Source organism: Pseudorasbora parva, chromosome 5, assembly GCF_024679245.1.
Source record: "Pseudorasbora parva isolate DD20220531a chromosome 5, ASM2467924v1, whole genome shotgun sequence".
NCBI lineage: Eukaryota > Metazoa > Chordata > Actinopteri > Cypriniformes > Gobionidae > Pseudorasbora > Pseudorasbora parva.
The window spans coordinates 24,513,470-24,538,653 of record NC_090176.1 but is presented as its reverse complement, the minus strand read 5'-3'; the positions used below and the strand labels follow the sequence as shown (position 1 = coordinate 24,538,653).

Genomic DNA, 25,184 nt, shown 5'->3' with positions numbered 1-25,184 from the left:
ACCAGTTAGTGGCACATAAATAAATATATAAATTACCTTGTATCAGCGATTCGGCCCCAAAGTGCGTCGGCCCACCGGGAAAATGCCCGATATACCAGATTACCAATCCAGCCCTGATTCTGAGTGGATTATAAGAGCAGACTGACTGCTAAAAAAAAGGATGGAGGAAGTGCTAGAAAATGGTTACCTCCAAAGAAAGATGTTGCATTGCATCAACATGGCCTCACATGAAAGGAAATTGCTGCAAAGAATTTTGAACCTGAAAGAACCATTTACCGGATCCTCGAGATATTTAAGGAGAGATGTTAAACTGCAGTGAAGAAAGCTTCAGGACATCCCAGAGTGAGGAGCAAGCTATGGAATCATGTCACCACTAATGCCGAGCTTGCTCAGTATTGGCAGCAGGCCGGGCGAGTGTGAGTGCGTCTGCACGCACAGTGAAGTGAATACTTTTAGACAACGGCTTGGTGTCAAGAAGAGCAGCAAAGAAGCCACTTCTCTCCAAGAAAAAAACATCAAGGACAGTCTGACATTCTGCAGGTACTACAAGGATTGGACAGCTGAAGACAAAGGTACCTTCAAAGGTATTTTTTCTGCCACTTCCAACTGTTTGGGTCATCTGGAAAATGATTCTCTGGAGAAGAAAAGGAAAATGCTACAATGAGTTCTGTGTTGTGCCACCAGTGAAGAGAACAGTATCAAAACAACCTGGAAAATTAACTTTGATGAATATCCATTTTCCAGCATGATAGAGCAAATGTCAGAAGGCAAGATCTCAGCGATCATTACACTGAAATTCTGGATCCGTGGCCAGGCAACTCCCTCTTAATCCCATTGAGAACCTTCAGTCAGTCCTCAAAAGGCGAGTGGAGAAGCAAAAGTCCATTGTGATCAACACTCAAGCACTAATAAGGCAAGAATGGATCATCAGGATTTGTCCCAGAATCTGATATCCAGCATGCCAGAGTGCATTGCAGAGGTTATGAAGAAGAAGGGTCAACATTGTAAAAACTGACTTTTTGCATATATTGAATGTTATTGCCAACATAAACATCGTTTCCCAGAGTACCATACATAGGATAATCGGTTTGGAGAATGGATGGATGTAATTTATACATTTTTAACAGTGGTTATAATTTGAGCCACTTTAGTTATCTTAATTTGTGTTTCATACTGCCCTAAAGTTGTCAGGCCTTTACACAGGACTCCTCTATGCATTTCTGTCTAGTCCAGAGACAATCTTAGTTGCCCAAGAACAGCTCCTGTCTAATATTTGTAATGAGCTCAGACAAAGTTTGGCCCAAAGATGAACCAAGTCCATCCCCCATGACAATTTGGCTTTTGACATTTCTGTCTCTCACTATCAAGTGGTTGAGTCCACAGAGACATCTGCCCACCACCAAGGAGAGCTTGTCTGACCACCGGGAAATCTGTTTCATATGACTGAGATAAAGCCTCTAGGGCCGCATTTACATTACATGGTTCAAGTGACCCAATTCCGATTTTTTTTCCCTCTGTCTCCCATATGGCACAGATTGGATATTACCCACGAACATGAAAGCAGGAAAAAAGCGCATGGATTCTCATATTTTCAGATCGGTTTCAAGTCTCCTTCATATGTGGAAATAAATCTGATATGAATCGGATACGGGCATTTGCGTCTGCCATGTAAGATCGGATCAGATATTCCCCTGTCAACGAGTTGTACGTCACTGAAAAAGAGGCATGGCGAATGACGTCAACTCAGGTGAACATCATCCGTGATCACATGACTCTTTTCAGTGCCCAGGTTGCAAAGAAGGGCTCTCATTTTTTCTAAGTCTTAAGAGACTAATGTTTTGCTAACCTTTGATGATGGTTTGGAAAGAAAAAGTTTATATCATTTTGCCTGTATCCATTGCAAATGACACCGTTTTTACTCCTTTTCAGGCCTAAGGTGTTCTGGGTCAACTTTACTCACTGCTCAACTACTCACTATGTCTACCTTGGGTTGTTTCACCAAGTGTATTCTGGAAGAGCTCAGTTTACACTTTAAAGTTTACAATTTGCAACAAATAAACAAACTCCAACTCATCCAAAACGCAGCAGCTCAAGTTCTTACTATGACCATATTAGTCCAGTTCTGTAAACACTGCACTGGCTCTCTATTAAACATCGCATACATTTAAAAATTTTGCTTATTACTTACAAAGCACAAAATGGTTTAGCTCCCCAGTACTTAAGCGAGCTCTTAACATATTATACTCCATCACGTCTATTGCGGTCTCTAAACTCTGGCCAGTTGATAATACCTAAGCAAAACAAAAGAGATGGCTGACCGCACACCAAATCCAAAAAAGACTAAAAAGTCTAGAAAACTATATCATTTTTACTTTTTCAATTGCATGGTGCAATAAAGTGCAAGTGCGTTAAAAACAGAGGAGCATGAGCAAACGTTTCAGCAGGTTGCTATCCTCAGTGCTCAAAATGCAACAAAGAATCACTCCTTTTCTAGAAAGACAAGCAATTAGAAGTCATCAGGTTAATCCAATTATCACAATCATCAATTAGCACCGGTCACAATCAATTATCACAAATGTCACAGTAAAAGAGTCTGAAAAGCAAAGTACACCACAAACTACATGAAATATACATTCAAAGCAATGAAAACAACATTAAATGTAGGAGATCACAAGAAACAAAAAAGTTCTAGTTCTTCATTCATGCCATCAGGAATCAAAGATTTAAGTTCAAAAATCCAAAAAGCCTGCCTTTGCAGCAATTTCTTGTCTCTATCTCCGCCTCTTCTATGAGGTAAAATCCTCTCGATGCCCAGGAATCGAGAATTTAATTAACCTAAATTCAGTTGATAATACCTAGAATATCTTAATCAACTGCAGGCGGTCGATCCTTTTCCTACTTAGCACCTAAACTCTGGAACAGTCTTCCTAGCATTGTTCGGGAGGTAGACACACTCTGTCAGTTTAAATCAAGACTAAAAATGCATCTCTTTACTATGGCATACACATAGATTTTTTTTTTCTTTCATTATTCAAATTAATTGACTGATTGTTCGGCTGCATTATAGGTCAGCCGGAACCGGGAACACTTCCAATAACACCTGATGTACTCGTTACATCATAAAATGAGTAGCATCTACACTAATGTTAGTCTCTCTCTTTATCCTGAGTTTTACTGCAGTCGGCCGGATCCAGGCCGTGTCTGGATCGGATGGTGGATCTGCACCTGGACATGACCAACGCATCCTGGAGTGTCTGCTGAGACCGTGTCAATTGGTGTCTCCTCTCCGACGCACCATCCTAAATGAACCCGTCACTTGCATGATGCCCAAAATTTTAAATATTTCTATCTAATATGATTTATGACTTGCAGGGTTGGCAGAATAATAATTATACATTGTTTAATATTAGGCCAGAGGAGAACTGGCACCCCGACTGAGTCTGGTTTCTCCCAAGGTTTATTTTTCTCCATCATGCCCTGATGGAGTTTTGGTTCCTTGCCACTGTCGCCTTTGGCTTGGCCTGCTCAATTGGGGACACTAAAATTATGATCCAAGTTATAAACTAAATATACAAAGTAAATTTATTAATTAGGTCATATTTAATTCTATTAACTATCCAAATCAAACTAGACAAATCAACATTTGCTACAGTATTGTCCTGTTTAACACTGTCAAGCTGATTTGAAACAACCATCATTGTAAAAGCGAAACAAGCTTTTGAAACAAGCAAAATACAAATTACAAAATAAAGTTGATTGATTGATTGATTGATTGATTGATTTGCTGTAAATTACTGTTACAATAAGAATTTTATTTGCATCATTTTTTTAGATACCGTATTATTTTAGCATATTACAACACTTATATACTATTATAGTGTTTATTATTATTTTGTAGCTTTTAATTCAATGTTTTATGTAATGTTGTTGTCTTTTGCCATTTTTATTAGATTTTAATTATTTTTATTTTTCAGCTTTAATTTTATTTTTATTTAGTTCAACTTAAACTTACTTTATTTCAGATAGTTGCCAAAACATATTTCATCTAATATGTATATTTCATTTTATTTCATCTATATTTAAATTAACCTAAATTATTTTAATACTTTCAGCTGTATTTTTATTTAACAATAACAACACTGATTAATTTTTTATTTATTTTTCTCACCTATAGCAATCACAAGTTTGTCTACACAACTAAATCTTGACTTCATCAATATCAGTCTTCTCTTTCAAAATTGAAATTTCTGAGGAAAGACGGGGCCTTTTTTTCAACTACTGCCAAGATACAAAAGGTTAAAGGTCCTAGAACACATCTCCATTAATGAAGTTTTGCTTTGACGTGTGTGGAGACATTTCATGATCACTCTGTTCTAGCCCTTTGTTTCTGATGTAATAATAAACCTTCCCCAAGGACATGATCACCCTCACATTCAAACAAACACCTTCATATGGATCAAAACACACTAAAGAAAGAGTACAAGAGTGTCTTGCAGCAAACCCACAGCTTCTTTATCTCACAAAGCATCATCAGAAGTTATCATGCTCTCAGCCAAAGCATTTTTAGACTTCAGCGTGAGGAGCAGTGAACCAAACAATGTTAAGTCGAAGCTGTTTACTATCTCTTTGCGTGTTGGAATTATAACAATGCATTTTCAAATTGGCTTGATTGCAGTTTCTGATAGCAATCAGGTCTGCCATACCACTAGCTGCATGTCTGGTATTTGTTTTATTGTGTTTGAAGTCTGATGAGCTCCCAAATAGAGAGAAAACGACCAGTGAAGGGACGGGGGAAGCACTTCTCGAACTGGACACGCACTCACTCACGCCGTTGCATATTGAGAACAGTCTCATCCCAGGTGTGGATGCTGGGATCGCTCTCAAACATTCAAACCACTGTCAAAAACCAGACCTTTATTGATACATAGAAGCCCCCCCTCAGGCCCATCTGGAACAGTCACAGTGTTTTTTCTCTAAACAAATATATTTGGAAATGTTCTGTCACTGTTTATGGGAATGTGTGCGCGAGGCGAATGTTTGAACCGGTACCGTGGAAACAGGCGATGTTTAGAGCTGATAGTCTCTCCCCTTTAATTGCGGGAAATGGGTTTCAGATGTGCGTCGCCCGCTGATCACTTTCGGCCCGGGCTCCCTCGTCATGTCTTATAAAACCACTTCAAGGAGTGCCTGATGGGGGGATGATACCAGGGCTGGGACGGAGGCCTCAGCAGCTGCCTAAATACTCCTCTGGGTCCCACTGAAATAACAACAGCCACATTAGCAGTAGCTGAGAGCTCCATCGCCACATTTTTCAAATTTGAAAACAATCACTCTCCATTTACACATAATGAGAACAGATGCTGAAATTATTGGCTTTATTTGATATTGTACTCTTGACATGGATTATATTTTGGCCTATATGCTACTGAGTTGCTATTCATGCCTCTGGATGAATCATTCTTGTGGGCAGAAGGGGTTAAATTAAGAAATGTCATTTTATATGAGTATAGAGACTCAATTATAGGGCTATGAAGCAGGTTTATGCCTGTGTTGTGTGTACTGCCTCTGAAATGGGAGCCTGTGTTGCCCTCTGTTGGAGAATCATTAAGAACGCTAACCATGCTAATAGCCGCAACAGTGCTAATATACAAGCTGTTTTTAGTATCTCCTTTTCAGAGCCTTATTTCATACACTATACTGGCTGTTTTATGACTGTATCGTGTAGCTGCTCCGTCGTGAAAGTTTATTCTAGTTATAGCTGCTTTAAGGATGCTTAATGAAAATGTTTACAAGGTTGCAATTTCTCTGCTTTAGTGTGCTGTGTAAATTGTAAAACGATATATAAATGGTACAAAGAGCCTCTATTCTTAGCTTTTAGTGAGGAGAGCGTTTGCCTCTTTCTCATAAACCGAAGTCACATGCGAGTTAGGGGCTGTGTTTTTAATGCGCTCTAACGATTTCTCTTTGTTTATCACGCCATTAAAGCTTGGCAGCAGGTGGATTCTGGAAACTGGCCTCCTGACACACAATCTCCATTTCCCAGAAGGAAAGCAGAAAAAGGCCTCGTCGCTTCCAAGGGGTACACATCTCTGCGGTTTTCTCTCTTTAATTTGACAAGTCATAGTGTTGCAGTATGGCCGGCTCAGGTGACATCATCACCCAGCGTGCAACGGGCCGCTGTTAGTGCTTTTCAACATGTGCTGTTGATTTTGGACCAGGTGTCTGAAGTACTTTGCAGACCAGGGAGCCAGGGAGCCTTCCCTCTGTGGCAGTGAGAGAACCCAGCGTGAGGCCAGAACCGATTCAGAGGTCGGTTCCACCACCTGACAACAGGAATGCATGAATCGTACACTCTAAAAAATGCTGGGTTAAAAACAACCCAATTTGTGGTTGAAAATGGACAAACACAGAAATTGGGTTGTTTAAATGGGTCCTTTTATTAGGGTTCAAACAACCCAATTTCTGGGTTTATCCATTTCCAACCCAACTTGGGTTGTTTTTAACCCAGCATTTTTTTAGAGTGTATTGATCTGAAGAAATGATAAGTGGTGTGTTCACTGTATTTTAAGACTGGACTGGGGTCTTAATGGGTAACACTTTATAATAAGTTTCACTCAAAACTGTAAATTTTATAATAATTCATTCACCCTACTTTCGCCCCAGACCTATACTACTTTCTTTCTTCAGTGGAAAAGATATTGAGAAAAATGTTTAAACTGTTTTGGCCAATAATAAGTCATAGGGGGCCAAAACAGCATTGGACCCCTTTGACTTTCATTGTATAGAAGGAAAAAACACTGAGATGTTTGTAAAAGTTCTAAATATCTTCTTTGGTGTTCCAAATAAAGTCTTACATTTTGACAAGGGCCAAATTGTGATATCTAGATGACTGTGTCAGAGCATCTCCAAGACGGCAGCTTTTGTGGGGTGTTCCCGGTCTGCAGTGGTCAGTATCTATCAAAAGTGCTCCAAGGAAGAAGCAGTGGTGAACCGGCGACAGGATTAGGCTAGGCGGCCATGGCTCATTGATGCATGAAGGCTGGCCGTGTGGTCTGATCAAACAGACAAGCTCCTGTAGCTCAAATTGCTCAACAGGTTAATGCTGGTTCTGATAGAAAAATGTCAGAATAGGTTTGTTGCGTAAGGGGCTGCATATCTGCAGACTAGTCAGGGTGCCCATGCTGACCCCTGTCCATCCCCGAAAGTGCCCAAAGTGGGCACGTGAGCATCAGAACTAGACCACGGAGAAATGGAAGAATGTGGCCTGGTCTGATGAATCACGTTTTCTTTTACATCACGTGGATGGCCGGGCGCATGTGAGTCGCTTACCAGGGGAACAAATGGGACTGGGATGCACTATGGGAGGAAGGCAAGCCAGCGGAGGCAGTGTAATGCTTTGGGCAATGTTCTGTTGGAAAACCTTGGGTACTGTCAACCATGTTGATGTTATTTTGACACGTATCACCTACCTAAGAATGCAGACCATGTACATCCTTTCATGGTAACAGCATTTCCTGGTGGTTTTGGCTTCTTTCAGCAGAATAATGTGCCCAGCCACAAAGCATAAATGGTTCAGAAATGGTTTGAGGAGCACAACAAGGAGTTTGAAGTGTTGAATTGATCTCCAAATTCCCTAGATCTCAATCCAGTCTGTGGTATGTGCTGAAAAAACAAGTCCGATCCATGGAGGGCCCACCTCACAACTTACAGGACTTAAAGGATGTGCTGCTAACATCTTGGTGTCAGATACAACAGCACACCTTCAGGAGTCTAGTGAAGTCCATGCCTCGGTAGATAAGGGCTGTTTTGGCAGCAAAAAGGGACCAACTCAATATTAGCAAGGTGGTCATACTGTTATGCCTGATTATACATATTTAACAATAACCTAAATGCAATTAAATGAAAATGTATTAGTTAATTTACATTCATGTTAAATGCAATTAGCTGAACTTTAGAGTGTTGTTCTGATTTACTTAAGCAGGGCTTATTATCATATACAGTACGTAATTGTATACTTCTAGACGTATTTCTAATGTCTTTGCTGTTGAAGCATTTATGGTAAACAAAACTATACTTTAATGTAATTTCTATTTAAACTTTCATGTTATGTATTTAAATGTAACATTTAATAAAACACTACAATTCAAGCCCCTCACATGTACTTGTTAGTCAGCACATACAAATAAATGTATTTATTAAAAGAATGACAAGATTATTGAAACAATGATCTAAAATGTTCTTTAAAGTAAATCATTCAATTTGACACTACTTTTTTTTAAAGTGTATTTGCGTAGAAGAAACAGTCATAAAACTCTACTCTCGTTAAATACAATTAATGTGACTTGTATTTCATTGATAATATATCTGCAAGTAGTTATTTTAAGGGGGGGGGGGTTGATGTACACTACAAGTGCACATTCAATGCAATTAAGCACATTTCTTTTTATTAGGCAAACAGAGAGTCTTTACTCTGACTAGATATTTCATTGATACTTTCATCCAAAGCAACTCACAGGATACAGATTACACATACAATCTCTTTGGAGTAACTTGGGGTCAAGTGTTTTACTCTAAGGGATTATTAGTTTATGGATGGGGTTTGAACTTGCAACCATCCAGTTAGCAGCCCAGGTTTTTAACCAATAGGCTGCCCCGCTATTGTACTATTTTAAATTGGGTGAAAGTTTTTACATTTCCGTTATGTTAAATTAGAGTTGCATCAGAATCCTATTACAATTCCTTGCCTAAGACCTACTTCTGGACACACGTGGTTGAGCTTCATGTGCGTTCCATGTCAGTCTGGTACTTCAAACGTGCTGATAAATGGGCCTGGGGCGCAGGAATCTGCTCACTGTGTCTCTCACCCTCACTTTGTCATTCATTGGTGTCATAAAAGACCACAGGACACCAAGTGATGATCTTATAAACGTATTTATACATTTGCCCTGAAATGAAGCGTTGAACATTTCTCCGGCTGATCGGACGTCCGAGTGAGTTTCCCAGCCCTGGGAGAGGAAGATTTTAGGGTTTATTTTGGGAGGCCAGTGAGAGGTGGGACAATGACAACAGGAGTTGTGTGTAATGGATTTATCACAGGGGTTTGGCCTTTCATGAGCCGCATTACTTAGATGGAATCAAGGATCCATCTGTTGATTCTGGCAGTGATACAGCATTCAGGATGACCCTGTCCCCAAACACATGGCCCATGCTGTCTAGTGATTTATAGCACTCAACGCTCGCCATAAACAGACAACGATGCCATCTGCTGGTGAATCTTAAATGTACTCCCGTAAGAGTGACCGCATACTCAGACTGCCTGCATGTGTCTGCAAACACAATGAAGACACAACTCTTGTTTTTGCCTGTCTGATATTACAGATAATAATGATATAAAGGTGATTCTTCTCACATGGACACTTATGACAACTTGAAAACTTTGAAAAATGAAAATTCAAATTGTTTCATCAATGATTTAACATGTCCTGGAATAAAGATCATGACCATAGTTTTGAGGGAAAAAAGTTAAAGTGGAAAACGCAAGATGGCATTAAATAGATTTCTATGTTATCAGAAAAAGAAAGAAAGAAAAAAAGCGATTTATTACATTTTATGCTCAAATTTTCGCTGATTTCAATAACTAAATATAAACTTTTATGGAAGTGGTATTGGGGGCAGTCATTTTTAATAAATTGTTAAAAATTGTATATGTAAATACTAAAAGAATAGGGTAACACATACACACACACACACACACACACACACACACACACACACACACACACACACACACAGGTCCTTCTCAAAAAATTAGTACGTGATAAAAGTTCATTATTTTCCATAATGTAATGATAAAAATTAAACTTTCCTATATTTTAGATTCATTGCACACCAACTGAAATATTTCAGGTCTTATATTGTTTTAATACTGATGATTTTGGCATACAGCTCATGAAAACCCAAAATTCCTATCTCAAAAAATTAGCATATCATGAAAAGGTTCTCTAAACGAGCTATTAACCTAATCATCTGAATCAACTAATTAACTCTAAACACCTGCAAAAAAAATCCTGAGGCTTCCCCAGCCTCCCAGCCTGGTTCATTACTCAAAACCACAATCATGGGTAAGACTGCCGACCTGACTGCTGTCCAGAAGGCCATCATTGACACCCTCAAGCGAGAGGGTAAGACACAGAAAGAAATTTCTGAACGAATAGGCTGTTCCCAGAGTGCTGTATCAAGGCACCTCAGTGGGAAGTCTGTAGGAATGAAAAAGTGTGGCAAAAAACGCTGCACAACGAGAAGAGGTGACCAGACCCTGAGGAAGATTGTGGAGAAAGACCGATTCCAGACCTTGGGGGACCTGCGGAGGCAGTGGACTGAGTCTGGAGTAGAAAGATCCAGAGCCACCGTGCACAGGCGTGTGCAGGAAATGGGCTACAGGTGCCGCATTCCCCAGGTCAAGCCACTTTGGGCTACAGAGAAGCAGCACTGGACTGTTGCTCAGTGGTCCAAAGTACTTCTTTCGGATGAAAGCAAATTTTGCATGTCATTCGGAAATCAAGGTGCCGGAGTCTGGAGGAAGACTGGGGAGAAGGAAATGCCAAAATGCCTGAAGTCCAGAGTCAAGTACCCACAGTCAGTAATGGTCTGTGGTGCCATGTCAGCTGCTGGTGTTGGTCCACTGTGTTTTATCAAGGGCAGGGTCAATGCAGCTAGCTATCAGGAGATTTTGGAGCACTTCATGCTTCCATCTGCTGAAAAGCTTTAAGGAGATGAAGATTTGGTTTTTCAGCACGATCTGGCACCTGCTCACAGTGCCAAAACCACTGGTAAATGGTTTACTGACCATGGTATTACTGTGCTCAATTGGCCTGCCAACTCTCCTGACCTGAACCCCATAGAGAATCTGTGGGATATTGTGAAGAGAAAGTTGAGAGACGCAAGACTCAACACTCTGGATGAGCTTAAGGCCGCTATCGAAGTATCCTGGGCCTCCATAACACCTCAGCAGTGCCACAGGCTGATTGCCACCATGCCACGCCGCATTGAAGCAGTCATTTCTGCAAAAGGATTCCCGACCAAGTATTGAGTGCATAACTGAACATAATTATTTGAAGGTTGACTTTTTTTGTATTAAAAACACTTTTCTTTTATTGGTCAGATGATATATGCAATTTTTTTTAGATAGGAATAAATATATATTTTTATATTCATATTTAATGTAGATTAACTATTAATCTATATTACAGAGGGTTACAAAAACAAAATATGGAAACCTTAAATAATTTAAGTCAAATAATTTGTTCATATCAATTATGCAAAAACAATAACCAGCTTGGGGGTAGTTTGGGGATTTCTGATCAATGATTCCTGTTCTGGCCTAACTCTACTGAGCAGATACACTATCAGTTAATATCAGAAATGAGTGATGGGAGGAAAGACCGCTGTTTTACATTTTAACACCCCTCTATAACCTCTAACATCTGTTCGTGACTTGTGCTTCTTGAACTTGTTCATCCTGCAGCTGATATGTGACATTTAAGGAGAAGAATCAAATAAAAAAAAGTTTCCATAGTTAGTTCGACTTATGAGACATGGACTTAAATACAACCCCAGCTGGGGGGTCTCACTCTGCATCACCTGCACCCAATCACCCAAAAGACCATCAGCACGAACTCTTCAGTGGGACATTGAGGCAGTTTGTTAATGTGTACTTCAACTCACTTGCACCGAGCCTATGAAAGATATATTGATTTACTGTGAGTTTAAATACACAAAATCCCACATTATATCTCCAAAAATATTTAAGCGGTTTGCTCGGATTTCTGGAAATGTTTTTTGTGTTTTTAAGTGATATTCGTCAAAATTATATTCCACTAGCGCCACCATTTGGTTGTGTGCAAAATGGCCTATGCTAGTGACTATCCTGCACACGTCTAGCACACATGGGAAATAATATCCAAAATATAGGCTCAAAATATGCTACTCTGACAATAAATGGAGAAAGATTTTTTTACAATCAGCTGGTGTAGTTATGGCTCATCATCTATAACCATAGTAGTATTCCAACCAATAACAGTTAGCCTAAGTAAACAGCTGCTTACCTCGTTCCTTCTGCAGCCCCCCTCCACTTACTAATAAATCCAGGTCGAGTACCAATATCAAGCCCCCCACCCAGAATCAGATGATTGTAAACAATAAAATGATTTTCTTGAAGAGATAGAGAGACAAGACAAGACAGACAATATCACACGAGCAAGTGCAGTAGGCCTACTGAGTAACTTGCATTTTAGAGACACAAGTTAGCCTACTGTTTGTCTCTTTTTTTCTTCCCCAAAGAAAATAACTTAAAAGAAAAGCCTCATTAGATCAACCTCTGCAAGTCCGAGCAACGCACAGTAATTGTTCGGTCTAAAAACACTGATTCAATTCAGTCAATGATTCAATGACTCATTCGAACAGTTACATGTTTCACTTCTTTGAGGTTTTGGCCAATTATTTTAAACATAAATGCAGATCCTCCTATCCATCTCGTATTTCAGAAGAAATTAGTGATTGTCCAATCCTTAAAACGTATGCATAAAAAAAGTTTTGTACCCTATACCCCCTGTGTAATATTCTTATGTCTTCTTGTTTTTGTTGTTTGCTATTTATTTGGATTTATTGGAATCGAGTTTTGTGTTTATTAAGGCATGTTTTGGGTTATGATGATGATGATGATGATGATAATGATGATGATGATGATGATGATGATGATGATTAAAGCTACACAATATAATTTTTCCGTCCACTAGAGAGCGCCTATAGCCTATAGCTTGATGACGGCAAGTTTGAACTCAGAATCTTGTGACATGTGGTCTTTACCTCGGAAATATTAATACAATTATTAATGCAGTTATTAATGTTACTGTAGTGTGAAGTAGGGCAGGACCGAGTGTTGTGGAGCTGAGCAAGGTCGTTGGAGCTAATGAAGTGCAACACATAGCTCAAGAGCACCGGGACTTTTATTATGACGGGACACAGTCGAGGGCGCCATTTCCACTTTTCCGGTCATGAGTATGAGGTAACGCAGCTCTGTTTATCATATTAGATAGATTTAAATGTGTTTAAAAGGATGCTATGCCGTTACTCTGTGCGTTCGCTCTGCGGTTGCTGTGACACTTGTTCACACTGCTAACAGTAAAACTTTTCTGCCATATAAAACAGGAAACCGAGGGTAACGCAGATATGATGCAATTGACAGGCTACTTCCTCAGACGTCATGGCTCCTTGGTTAAAATAGTAATTTTCTTACCATTTTGAAATAGTTCGAAACATTTGGGATATTGTAAGAAGTCACCTAAAAAAAAATACATGACTCTGGCCTGGTGGTTTTTGGATATTTTACTGCAAAAATCCTACATAGTGCACCTTTAACTTGCTTCAGTCGGAATAAATGATTCAATGAGTCACTCATAAAGACATTCACTTGTCGCCACCTACTGGCATAATGATGTAACCTACAGAAAGTCCTCACCGCTAACAAACGGACACAAAACCAATCAAATTTAAGGAATGGAACTAACTGCTATATGAATTAACAGCTTTGATTATTATAAATGACAGTTTTATCTTGTTATGTTGCTAGCTTTCAGTGTTGTCGAGCTGTTACCGATTTCCTCCCCTTATTTTCTTGAGGCAGCAGATGCCGTCTGATGTCTTACAGCTTTAGATAAAAACAAGCAAGCAGGCCTTTCAAGTGATAGCTGCCCAGTTAAATATAGCGTCAGGTTTGTTTGCATGACAGGACTATGTCGCGTCGCACTGTGCATGGCTTTCAAAGCAGTAGGCTTTGATCAAAGGCAGGTGTGTCTGTGTTCAAGAGAGCTCAGCCAGTCATATTGAGCCTTTATTACTATTAACCAGTGTTTGATCTTCATTCAGACTGGTAAGGTTAAACAAAGCTGGCAGCTTTTACAGTTCTTATTCTTTCAAATAACGGTACAGCATTTTACTCACCTCAGGTGTGGCAATTGGGCCAGGGCCAGCGTGGTAACCTTTAGTCTTTTAACTGTAAGAGTATATTGCTTACCATTTTTACCTTGTCTTTTCATTCTATAGAGTATACTTTTTAAGAATATGTATATTCTTAAAAATAAAGGTTCCAAAAGGCTGTGTGATGCCAGACGAACAATCTTTGGGTTCCCCAAATAGCCTTGCAGTGAACATTTCTTAAAGGGGTGGTAAAACACATTCTTTCGAAGACTTGATTGTGTTTGTAGGGTGCACTGTAACATGTGTTATTGTTTTTTTTTTTTATAAATTGCATTTTTTTCCATATATTTTACCTTTATTCTACACTGCTCTGTCACTCCTTGTAAAAACGGTCTGGTCCCTCAAAAATATGCAATGGGCTGTGTTAGTTGATCAGTAAAGTTATCACGGGCTGTGGGAGTTCACGCCGCCATTATATAACATCACTGATGGAGCCTGCTGGATTTACAACACAAGATCATCCACTTCTCCTGATATAGGGTGAATTCAAGGTGATTGGGACACTTTTTGGCATTGAGATAAGATGACTTGGGAAAAGTGTCCCAATCACCCTGAATTCACCTAATGTGACATTACGTGAGGGTAGAAAATGATTGTTAGTTGATTGGTAAAGTTGTCACGGGTTGTGTGCGTCCGCGCCACCGATATATGTTTAAACACTGACCGAGATGGGGCATGCTGAATTTGCAACCTAAGATCATCCACTTCTCCTGATATATGTGACATTTTTGTGATTGTGTAATGTAATTTGAAGTGTATGAAACAAATAAACATTATATGACACTGAGCTCACTCAATCTCTCACTCACTCTCTGGCTCAGCGTCAGATCAACGGCATTTTACGAACTATTACAGGAAAATACATTGACGAAAAATAAATCATACTTACAGGTTGTGGCCCATAAACAGCTTCTGTTTTTAAAGTTGGAACTGCTCTGTCTATCAGGAAAAGCCGTTGTGCGAATCCTTCAATGAACTTGTGATGAGTGTGAGCTTTCCTCCGTAAAATGTGCAGCACAGAGAGCGAGATTTGGGTAATAATTATGAGGGGCCGAGTTCCCTATACCATTGATCCTAACTCCCCCGTCCCTTGGAAGGCTGAACAGAGTGGACCTGCAATCCGGATGAAAATAACAGCTTTCCGTCGGCATTGCATGACCGACAGCACTCCAGCCTACTATTCCACACCAATAAAAAATGGCCTCGCCCCCTTGTTTAATATTCTCGAAGGGGGTTATGTACATATTGGGGTTAGTGATGTCAGCTACCCTGGAGGAATGTCTGTAGTCCCTACCCGCCGTTTGCTGTAGTCCTTAGAAATTGATTTCTTTAAAAGCAAATATCTCCCTTTGTTTTAAACTTTGATCGTTGTAATATTGCAGATGTTGTTTATGCTCAAACAGCAACATTACACACTAGCTAATGTTAGAAAAGTGAAATCGTGTTTTACCACACTAAATAAAAATATATTTGTTTTTTAGTGTGAAGAAAAAATTCCAATAAACATCCAGTAATTGAAAGGTTCCATGGATGTTCCTTGCCGAGCCCTCATGCCACTAAACACAGTTAAATGCACATGCATTTTATTTTTATTTTTATTTTTTAATAATGTGCATGGTTAAATGATTTATAATAAATACTGCAACGTTACTTAAAAAAAAAAATCATGGTGATTTTAAAGGCTCTTCATACCACTATATCAAGGCTATTAAAGAATCTTTATTTTTAAGAGTGTATCTGTTTGAACATTAGCACTTTTTTTCATGCTCTGTACTGTATGTGTGTGTGTGTGTGTTTCTGTTTAGTGCCTGTCTTATCGTCTCAGTGTTGTCCAGCTGCAGTATCAGTGATGTGTTGTGCCGCCCACCTGCCCCTGGCTGTGCCGCTAAGCCCTTTCTGGAGTCCTGATAGACAACCCTGTGATAAGAGCAGCAACATGATCTCTGTGTTTGCTTTTGATGTGACCCACAACAAAGAGGTGGACAGATTCTTGTGCTTTACAGGGCAAGAGAGAAATGAAACAGGCCACAGTCTATTGTGCACAATGACATAGTTGAGTTCTTTGAGGTTTTCCCTTCATTAACATTTGCCTGGATGGCTCTTATAGTTCTTTCCCATAAATCCCTTAACATGTTTGATAATTAATTGCAGTCAGATTGTATTTATACTCCACACATTCAACTGTGCTAGCAGTGAGAACATTTTCTAAAAATCTCTATTACATAATTCCATAAACGGCCATGTATTTAACACCTTCATGGTGCTTTTTGCAAGTATTTCCTCCTAAATGTGGACAAATTGAATAAATGGTTTTCCTTCATATGAAGAGCTCTTTCCTCTGCTAACAGCTGGGGAGGTATAGTCAGCATTTGTTCAGAGATTTCGCTGTTGGCAGCAGTGCTTCGGCTGAAAGCAGGATTCTGTCATGAGTGAGAATATTAGACAGATAGGGACCCGAGGGTGTATAATTTCGCTAGCTCTTGCCTGGGGTTATTAAATATTAGCCTGAGGTGCTGAAGGGCGTTGCTGACAGGGGCTATCATCAGTTCTCTCTATCATCAGGATTTTGCACTTCTTCCAAATGCTTGCACCCCTGACACTTAGTAGATGGTGCCCTCTTCTGTCCTTACATATTATAGTGATTAAATTAACTGAAATGTGCATTTCTGAAACTCTGATAAAGCCAGGGTAGAGATTTTTATAATTAAGAATTCATGATATGTCAGTATCATATTTGTAATCTGCCAACATATTTTTTTTATTTATTGGCAATAGCGGCCAATATTGGATATTCACTTGTGAATGTTCATTTCCCCTATTTTGACATTTAGATTACCTTTGCAGTCATCTCACACTCATTTAAAAGGAACCTATTTATGCAAAATTCCACAGATTTGTGTGTTGTGTTTTTATGACCATAGATGTATGTTCACAGTGTGTGTTAAAAACACCCAATACTTTTTTAAACCCCCATCAATCATTAGGCTTGTTCGAGATCCATCGCGGTGCTGCGCAGACATCAAAGTACCATGAGAACGATTGTAGAGCAAACTACTCCTTATGCTTTTGTATCTCTCTTGCGGTACTTTGATGTCATGCACGGATCGGTCTCCGCAGCACTGATGGATCTCGAACAAGCCTATTATCAATCTCTCATAATGCAAACGTTTCAATTTCCCCCTACTCCTATGTAAGAGTAGGGAAACCCCCACCCATGACTGTTGATTATCTTTTCTTTTAGCATAGACACACCCCTGAGTGAGAAGCACATAGGCCGCCATTTCTATCAGCTAGAGTATTTCAATGTCTGACACCACTGAACCTCTGAGCATACTGTGGTTGAATTTCATTTTTGAAGGAAATCTGATGAAGATTGTCAGTAAAATGTTATGTATTTGTCATAGACAAGACCAAAACATAGTGAGGTGGAAGGTGACTGCTTAAATACAAGGTGAGTTGAGGGTAATTGCTGACTGGCGCGGGTGTTGTGCATGCAGGTGAGAGCCAAGGAGGATGCTGGGAAGTGTAGTGCAGAAGTGACAGGTTGCAGAGTGAGCTGGTGACTATGACAGTGCTCTCTTGTCCCAGGTGTACGTCCTCGCACCATAAATTGGGGTGGGCAGGCAACTCAGGATGGCTCTGGCAACTCCGGGGACTATGGCAGTGTGCGGCTCAGGCAGCCATGGTGGTTCACGCAGCTCAAGAAGAAATGGCAGCGCTGGCGGCTCAGGAGGTCAGGGTGGCGCAGACCATTCAGGAGGTTCAGGAACAGCCTCCTCAGACGTGTTAGAGATGGCCTCCATGGACTGATAGTCTCTCTTGATAAAACGGACAAAGTCCTAACTATACTGAAGATGAAGTCCTCTCTTGACTCAGGGCAGGAGACGGAGTCCACTCTGGTCTCTGGATGGAAGAAGTAGTCCTCACTGGACTCAGGTCAGAGGCTGGAACCCTGACTGGACACTGGTTAGGGGCTGGAGCCTTCACTTTACTCTGGTCTGGGGCTGGAGCCTTCACTGGATGCTGGTCTGGGGCTGGAGCCCTCACTGGACACTGGTTGGGGTCTGGAGCCCTCACTGGACTCTGGTTGGGGGCTGGAGCCCTCCCTGGACACTGGTTGAGGGATGGAGCCTTCACTGGATGCTGGTCTGGGGCTGGAGCCCTCACTGGATGCTGGTTGGGGGCTGGAGTCTTCACTGGATGCTGGTCCAGGGCTGGAGCCTTCACTGGACTCTGGTTAGGCGCTGGAGCCTTCACTGGATGCTGGTCTGGGGCTGGAGCCTTCACTGGACGCTGGTTGAGGGCTGGAGTCTTCACTGGATGCTGGTCTGGGGCTGGAGCCCTCACTGGACACTGGTTGGGGTCTGGAGTCTTCACTGGACGCTGGTCTGGGGCTGGAGCCTTCACTGGATGCTGGGCTGGGGCTGGAGCCTTCACAGGACACTGGTTAGGGGCTGGAGCAGTCACTGGACACTGGTTAGGGGCTGGAGCCTTCACTGGATGCTGGTCTGGGGCTGGAGCATTCACTGGACACTTGTCGGTACAGGAGACGTCATGGGCTGCTGGATGGGGACAGAAGACGGCACGGCAGCTATCTTGCCAGGACAAGACTTTGAGAAGGGCTGGGGTTGTCTACCATATCGAGAAATGAAGCTCTCCAGACTTCTACTGATGGCCTCTCTCCAGTCCAGCCCCGAAATGTTTGGGAGCTCCCTGGGACAACAGTGATTTTATTATCATGTCGTTCCAGGGAAAGGTAACAACGAGACGACAGACTCCTCCTATATAATTTTTTTTTTTAAATACTGATAAATAACACTGTTAAATGTCATTTAAATGTCCTTCTAAGCTAATCTTAAAATTATGATTTTTTTTATTCTGTATAATGTTGGGATGCCTACATTCACTTAATTAATTTACACAATGTTTACAAGGTCACAAAACAAAACAAAAAACAATGAAAACAAGTAAAACTCTGAACTGGTCTGACTGGGCCAATAGAAAAAAAAATCCTTAGTGTTGAGCCCTGATATATTGAAGGGCACAGGTAAGCATTTATCACAGTGGGTTTATATGTAAAAAATAAATTAAAAAAAAATAAAAAATAAATAAACATAAGTCACGTTCTAATTAAATTCACTTTTGTTGTTTTTTATACCTCAATAAATGTTAAGATTGATAGCTTTCATTTATACTGTAATGTTAATTTAATGGCTAACATTTTGGGGGGAAAATGTATTTCATAGAGACATCAGTAGCAGTTGTTATCAGTGATACTGGCTTTACTCATAAAAAGATGCCATTAAACAAATATTTAAAGGAAACTGGCTTTATGTTGCTTGGGGATTCATTTGGGGATTAAATGTAAAATTATTACAATATAAAATTTATTAAAAACTTTAATGTTAGGTGTGATTATTCTTGAGTACAAAACAATTAGTGATTAATTAGTTATTTTTTAATCGATTGACAGCACGGATGGATGGGCGGATGGAAATCCATGAGACTTTCCGATCACACTGATATAAACAACCCTTGGTCATGCAGCTGAACACAATTTTAGACCCATTTTGCTTTGTAGACTGCTTTATTCATAACTGACCACAAGGTGGAGAGAGAGTACAGTGAGTGACTAAGCGAATACATTATGACAGTGGCAGCAAACAGCCTTGATTTAACTGCAATTGCTATATCTGGTCATCTGGCTTCAATAAAAATGTTCTGACTTTACTGTAAATATATGACCTAATTCACGTATCCCAGACTCATCAAATCGTCCTCCACAACAGTTGCCATACAATGCTGATTCATAGATACCACATTTATACAGATTATTATCATTAAAAGCAGACAATTGCATTGTCCTTTAGTAGAGATGTAGTGGATCCACAGACGAGAAGTAAAGAGAAGAGATTATTTTCTGTTCAGACACACCGCTTTGCACAGTAACCGTGCGAGGTTGCTGCAAGAGGTAAATATTCATAACCCTCGTCCTGAATATTCATTATAGACAGGCATGCTGCACAGACTGCAGTACTGTCGGGTCTACCACATCGCAGATTCCCTGTGTCCTATTTTCTTGAGTATGTTTTGTTATCAAATTATGTGCATTGGAACATGCCATATTTTCAACACGTAGGCCTATTTAAAATACAACAAAACGCTGCATGACTTTGAATTATTTTTTATTTTTCTGTGTAATTTATAGGTAGGCCTACTTCAAAGTGTGTATTAAAGTGTATCTGTCCTGCCAGCTGTTGTGATCAGACAGGCCTTTTTGTCATTCGGCAGAGCCACAGATGGAAGAGCAGCATGGGGTCAGCAGACAAAGACCACTACCATTTAACTTGCGCAGGAGCACATGAACAAAGTTTGGGAATTCATACATTTCAAATTTGCATCGCGTTCAGTCTGTTGCATCACATGTAAAATATATGTATTGCACATGTGTATGACATGCACCTTGACAAATATTAATGATTGTTTCAATTAGTTATAGGCTAATATAGAGCAAATGTTATTGTGGGCTGCTTTAATCCCGATTTAAGATGGATAGAGCAGCTTGATTCTGGAATGAATTTGTGTTTCCTTTCCTAATCTTATGGAAACTCTAACCCTGACTACTCATGTAACCTCTATTTCTGCCAAGAAAGAATAATCCGTTTCCTTTCAATAAGTAGCTACATTAAAACTTGCAGTGGTTTACGAAAATATTCATTAATTCATTCATTTAATACTTGAAACCCCTATAGGACAAAGATTATTAAAAACTAATAATATTTTATGACTTTGTTTTTTAAAAGCCGTTTCTCAATACATGTATCTTGGTTGATCTTGTCATTGTTTTCTAATTTGATATAACACATGAACTATTTCAGTGCTAAGTAGGTGAAATGAAATAGCTTGGGAGAGAAGTGTACCCTGTCTGGGAATAGCAGAACTATACTTGGCACAAGCGGTCTAAAAATTCTCCCTTCTGAAGTGATAATGTGGACACGTTTGATTCTATTGGTGCTTTAGGCTGTCATTCGTCTTCTGTAGCCCTGAGGTTGGCTAATTACACAGACACGATGGGATAATCCCGGTTAACAGAAGCTGCTGTCAGATTGGTTAGGTTTACCACAAATCCCCTCTGGTTGAGGTAGGCAATGCGGGACTGGCTTGCAGTCACTACTGCAGAAGAAGTGGAGGGAGTGTCTGAATGCTCTGGAATTTCCTTTCTGATGGGATGTCGGTCCACCTGCTAACCTGCCTGTTCTACTAACCAAATGGAGCTGCACTTGTGATCCGGGACGCTCAAGCTCCATTGCGACGTCTCCGCGCGCGCAGGGCCGAATCGCAGCATTTTTGTAGCGCGCCCTGAGATATGGGGACCGTGCTATCTGTCTCCCCTATAGTAACTAAAGGGACCGTTGTGGAAGATGAAGAAGACGAGGCAAATGGGAAAATTGAGAAAAGCATTAAAAAGCAGTCAGTTGTCGTGTCCATGCTCACATTTAAGCGACTAGTGACTGCATCGGGTAAGAAAAAATGTGCCAAGAAAGTAAATCCGAATCCTGCTCCACTGCCAGAGAGCAGCGACAAGCAGATCGAGAATCTGAACCAAGAGAACTTCAGGAAATCGCAACAATCGACCAACGCCGAGCGGAAATCGAAAAATGGACCTCTCGCGGTGCCCATCCCCACGGTTCCTCCCAGTCTGGATCAGGACCAGCACACCCCAGCGGCGAAGCAACTGGTGTCGGTTCAGAAGCAGCCCAGCAGCCGGTCACTCAACTCGCCAAGGCGCGTAATCGTCCAGGCCTCCACCGGAGAGCTGCTCCGTTGCTTGGGTGAATTCCTGTGCAAACGGTGCTGCAAAGTCAAGGAACTCACCTCAAATGAGGTCATCCTTTGGTTCCGCAACGTGGACAGGACTTTGCTGTTGCAGGGCTGGCAGGACCACGGGTTCATCACGCCTGCCAACCTCGTGTTCGTCTATCTTCTCATCAGGGAGACTATAACCGAGAACGTGGACAATCCACGTGAACTCCACGGGACCTTTCTGACCTGCCTCTATCTGGCGTATTCCTACATCGGAAACGAGATCTCGTACCCTCTCAAGCCCTTCATGGTCGACACCGATGCGGACGTGTTCTGGGAACGTTCGTTAGATGTCATCAATAAACTGAGCGGTAAAATGCTGCAGATTAATATGGATCCGCACTTTTTCACAGAGGTGTTCCAAGACTTAAAAAACGAAGGAGATTGTAAGAAGGATGGAAGCGAACTGGACCGCTGAATGTGATCAAAATCCGGCTAGAGATCAATTACTAGCCTACTGATGGGATGGGATTGTAATCAGCTCTGCTTGAGGGACTGTTGCGTTGCACCACGAACCGATTTATCAATATAATAACCTATTTATGACACTGTTTTGTTGGATTTGTTTTAACAGTATTTGTAGCCCCGGTGTTTTTGGTTTATAATAGCCAACATGGCTTCACCGGTATAGCTAAATGCATGTCGAATAGATTTGTATCTGTTGCGATTTACAGTCTTACATAAAAGGAAAAGAACAAATGAACGTTTATTCTATATAATTGTCAGTCTACGCTCTCAAGGTTATTTGGGTAACTATATCCTCCTGAGACCCAAAGAAAAGCTATTTTTGTTTAGGTAGGTTATACATTACATAATTTAAGGTGTTTGGTATATAGCACAAGTAATAATCTTTTTTTATTTTTTATTTTTTGTTCTCAGCAGGCCTACGATTTATTTCATAGCCACATTGTTAAAGATATTAAAGGCTTTAAATGTATCTTTCAAAACATTACAGTGGGCAACTGACTGGGTCTCAGGAGGATAAGGCTACATTTGAAGAGGAAGAGACGTGAATGGAACTATCCAAGGTGCTGACCCGACTAATGTGCTCATGTTGCTCTATTGACAGAAGCCTGTCCAGCCATTCTGGATGTTAAACTTGAAAGCGTTTTCTCTTAACTGAGATGTTCTATGTGCCAATCCATGTGTGATCTTAGGAAACTACTCTTTTTTTATTATTCACAATGGTTTGAGAAAAATGGGCAGATCTTGCTTGGAGATTATTTTATATTTTGACATGATTCTTCTGTGCTCTTGCTTGAATTAAATAAAACCCAGTCTGACTGGTTTTGCTGATCGATGTATGCATCAAGTTCATTAATGCACTGACCACGTGCCAATTTTACGAAATATTAAGCTCATATAGCCTCCATTTCAGCTTTAGGACAAGTCATCTATATCTACCATCTCTAAAACGCGAGATTTCTTAAATTTGTAATACATTTTCTTACTTTTTCCTTTGACTACTGCAGGATACAGACAATACGCCTGTTTGTTTGTTTGTTTTCTCTCAGTGTGATTTACGTTCTGGTTATTTTACCTTTTTAATCATTTCGCCTTTCTAATGATAGCCTAGTTTTCGAAAAAAAAGGAAAGTATATAATTATAATAAGTAGTCTACAATTAATTTACAGATGGTTAAATCGTGTTTATGACTTCACTCCAGTCTACGTCTTTCTCCTGTGGGACTTTTTGATCATCAGCCAATTCCATTCATCTGAAAGCAAGAATGAGCGAGTCTCGCGGAATTGTGAATAAAACACTGGACATGAGTGATCTTCGAGTTCATTGGCCGGAATTTGCTGCAGTCTGTGAGCTGGGTTTCTCTGGGTCAGCGGAATAGATGTGAACTGGGGCTTCGTCTCTCCAGTCTGTCTCTATAGTAACCGCAGGATCGCTCATTCACAGCACTGCAGAACCTCACGCGCTTTGTCTTCACATGCACACTAAATACGCCAAGAAAGGCAAAGCTATATGTCCTCAAGTTTTCGTGTAGGAAATTAGCTCGCAATCAACACATGTCCCAGTTTCGGAACTATGTTTAAAGGTTCTGTTGTAAGCAACACGAGGGCTGCACGAGGGAGCGCCTGTAGTTTCCATATTTTTGCAGCTCCCAGGCCTTGGCCTATATTTAATGTTAGGCTACATCCATCCATCCATCCATCCATCCATCCGTCTTGACAAGCTTTCCTTTTCTGGTTTAAAATCACATTATTGCAGGTGTATGACTTTCAGTACTTCTTTCAGTTTAATTAAATGCTAAATTGCATTAAATTGCAATTTAATTAAAATAAGGCATTCTCCATTCAATTCTGAATGGTGTACAAGTCGGCCTAATACATTTCAATGGACACTATGATCTGTCTGCTGTATGAATGTTTCTTATTAATTGCCCCTATGAAACTCTTGGATCCTTAATAATAAAGTGACTACCCCAAGAGACCCCAACCAAAGTGCCAAACAAAGGATGATTAGTTCTTTTTTTGTACTTGTTAAATGGTTCCTTAATCTGCCAGGAGACTTTCTTCAGTAGTCACCGTCATTTTGACCTTATGGCTAAATATACTGTATAAGAGATATTACCTAAAGCTTTCCACTAACTAATCCCAGATTAGTGGAAATAGGTTAGCCTATATCAGGTTGGAAATCAAAGTGTCAGTTGTAATACTCTGTTGATGGGTTAGTGAATAAACAACTTTCGGAGTGTTTGGCATGGTAATGGGTGTGACAATGTTTACTAGATCTGCTAAGCTGCTGCTGTTGGCTATTGTTGCTGCAGCAGAGCATGTATGGGACTTGCTGCAGCCAATACATTCACGACACGCTGCTGTGAGCAAACATATTGCTGCTGTACAAAATGCCATGCATGAATTACCCGAAAGCAGCTCTTATACAGGTGGAGCTGGGGAAGGTGGAGGGCTTCTGAAGGCATGCTGCACTGCCAAGGCAAATGCTAAATAAGTATTTAAAGGGTCATGAAACCCCCCTGCTGCAGCGGTGTTTTTTCACACCTTCGATTTGAAAAAGCTTGTTAAAAGGGGAGTGGTCGACTGTGAAAAGGTGGGATGGTATTGTGTGGAAAGAGGGAATGGTTTGCATAAATAGGGGAGTGTCTGTCAGTATAGGTGCATTAAGATTAGAGATATAGCAGCAGCAGACAGCGGATCTGAGACATGTTCTTGGTTCACGTTGGCATTGTTTACAACAGTGAGATTAAATGAGGGATGAGTACAGCGAATGAGAGAGCTATGAGTGGCGTGCAGCAGAGATCGCAAATCATTCAGCTC

The 25,184-nt window shown here is 40.5% G+C and overlaps 1 protein-coding gene across 1 annotated transcript; it reads left to right on the top strand.

Annotated features, from left to right (window-relative positions):
• The first annotated feature begins 19,627 nt into the window (after positions 1–19,627).
• cdk5r2b (cyclin dependent kinase 5, regulatory subunit 2b (p39)) lies at positions 19,628–23,197 on the top strand. Its single transcript, XM_067444971.1, has one exon. It carries the CDS (start codon positions 21,401–21,403, stop codon positions 22,313–22,315), a length of 915 nt encoding a protein of 304 aa, XP_067301072.1. The 5' UTR covers positions 19,628–21,400; the 3' UTR covers positions 22,316–23,197.
• Positions 23,198–25,184: the final 1,987 nt, after the last annotated feature.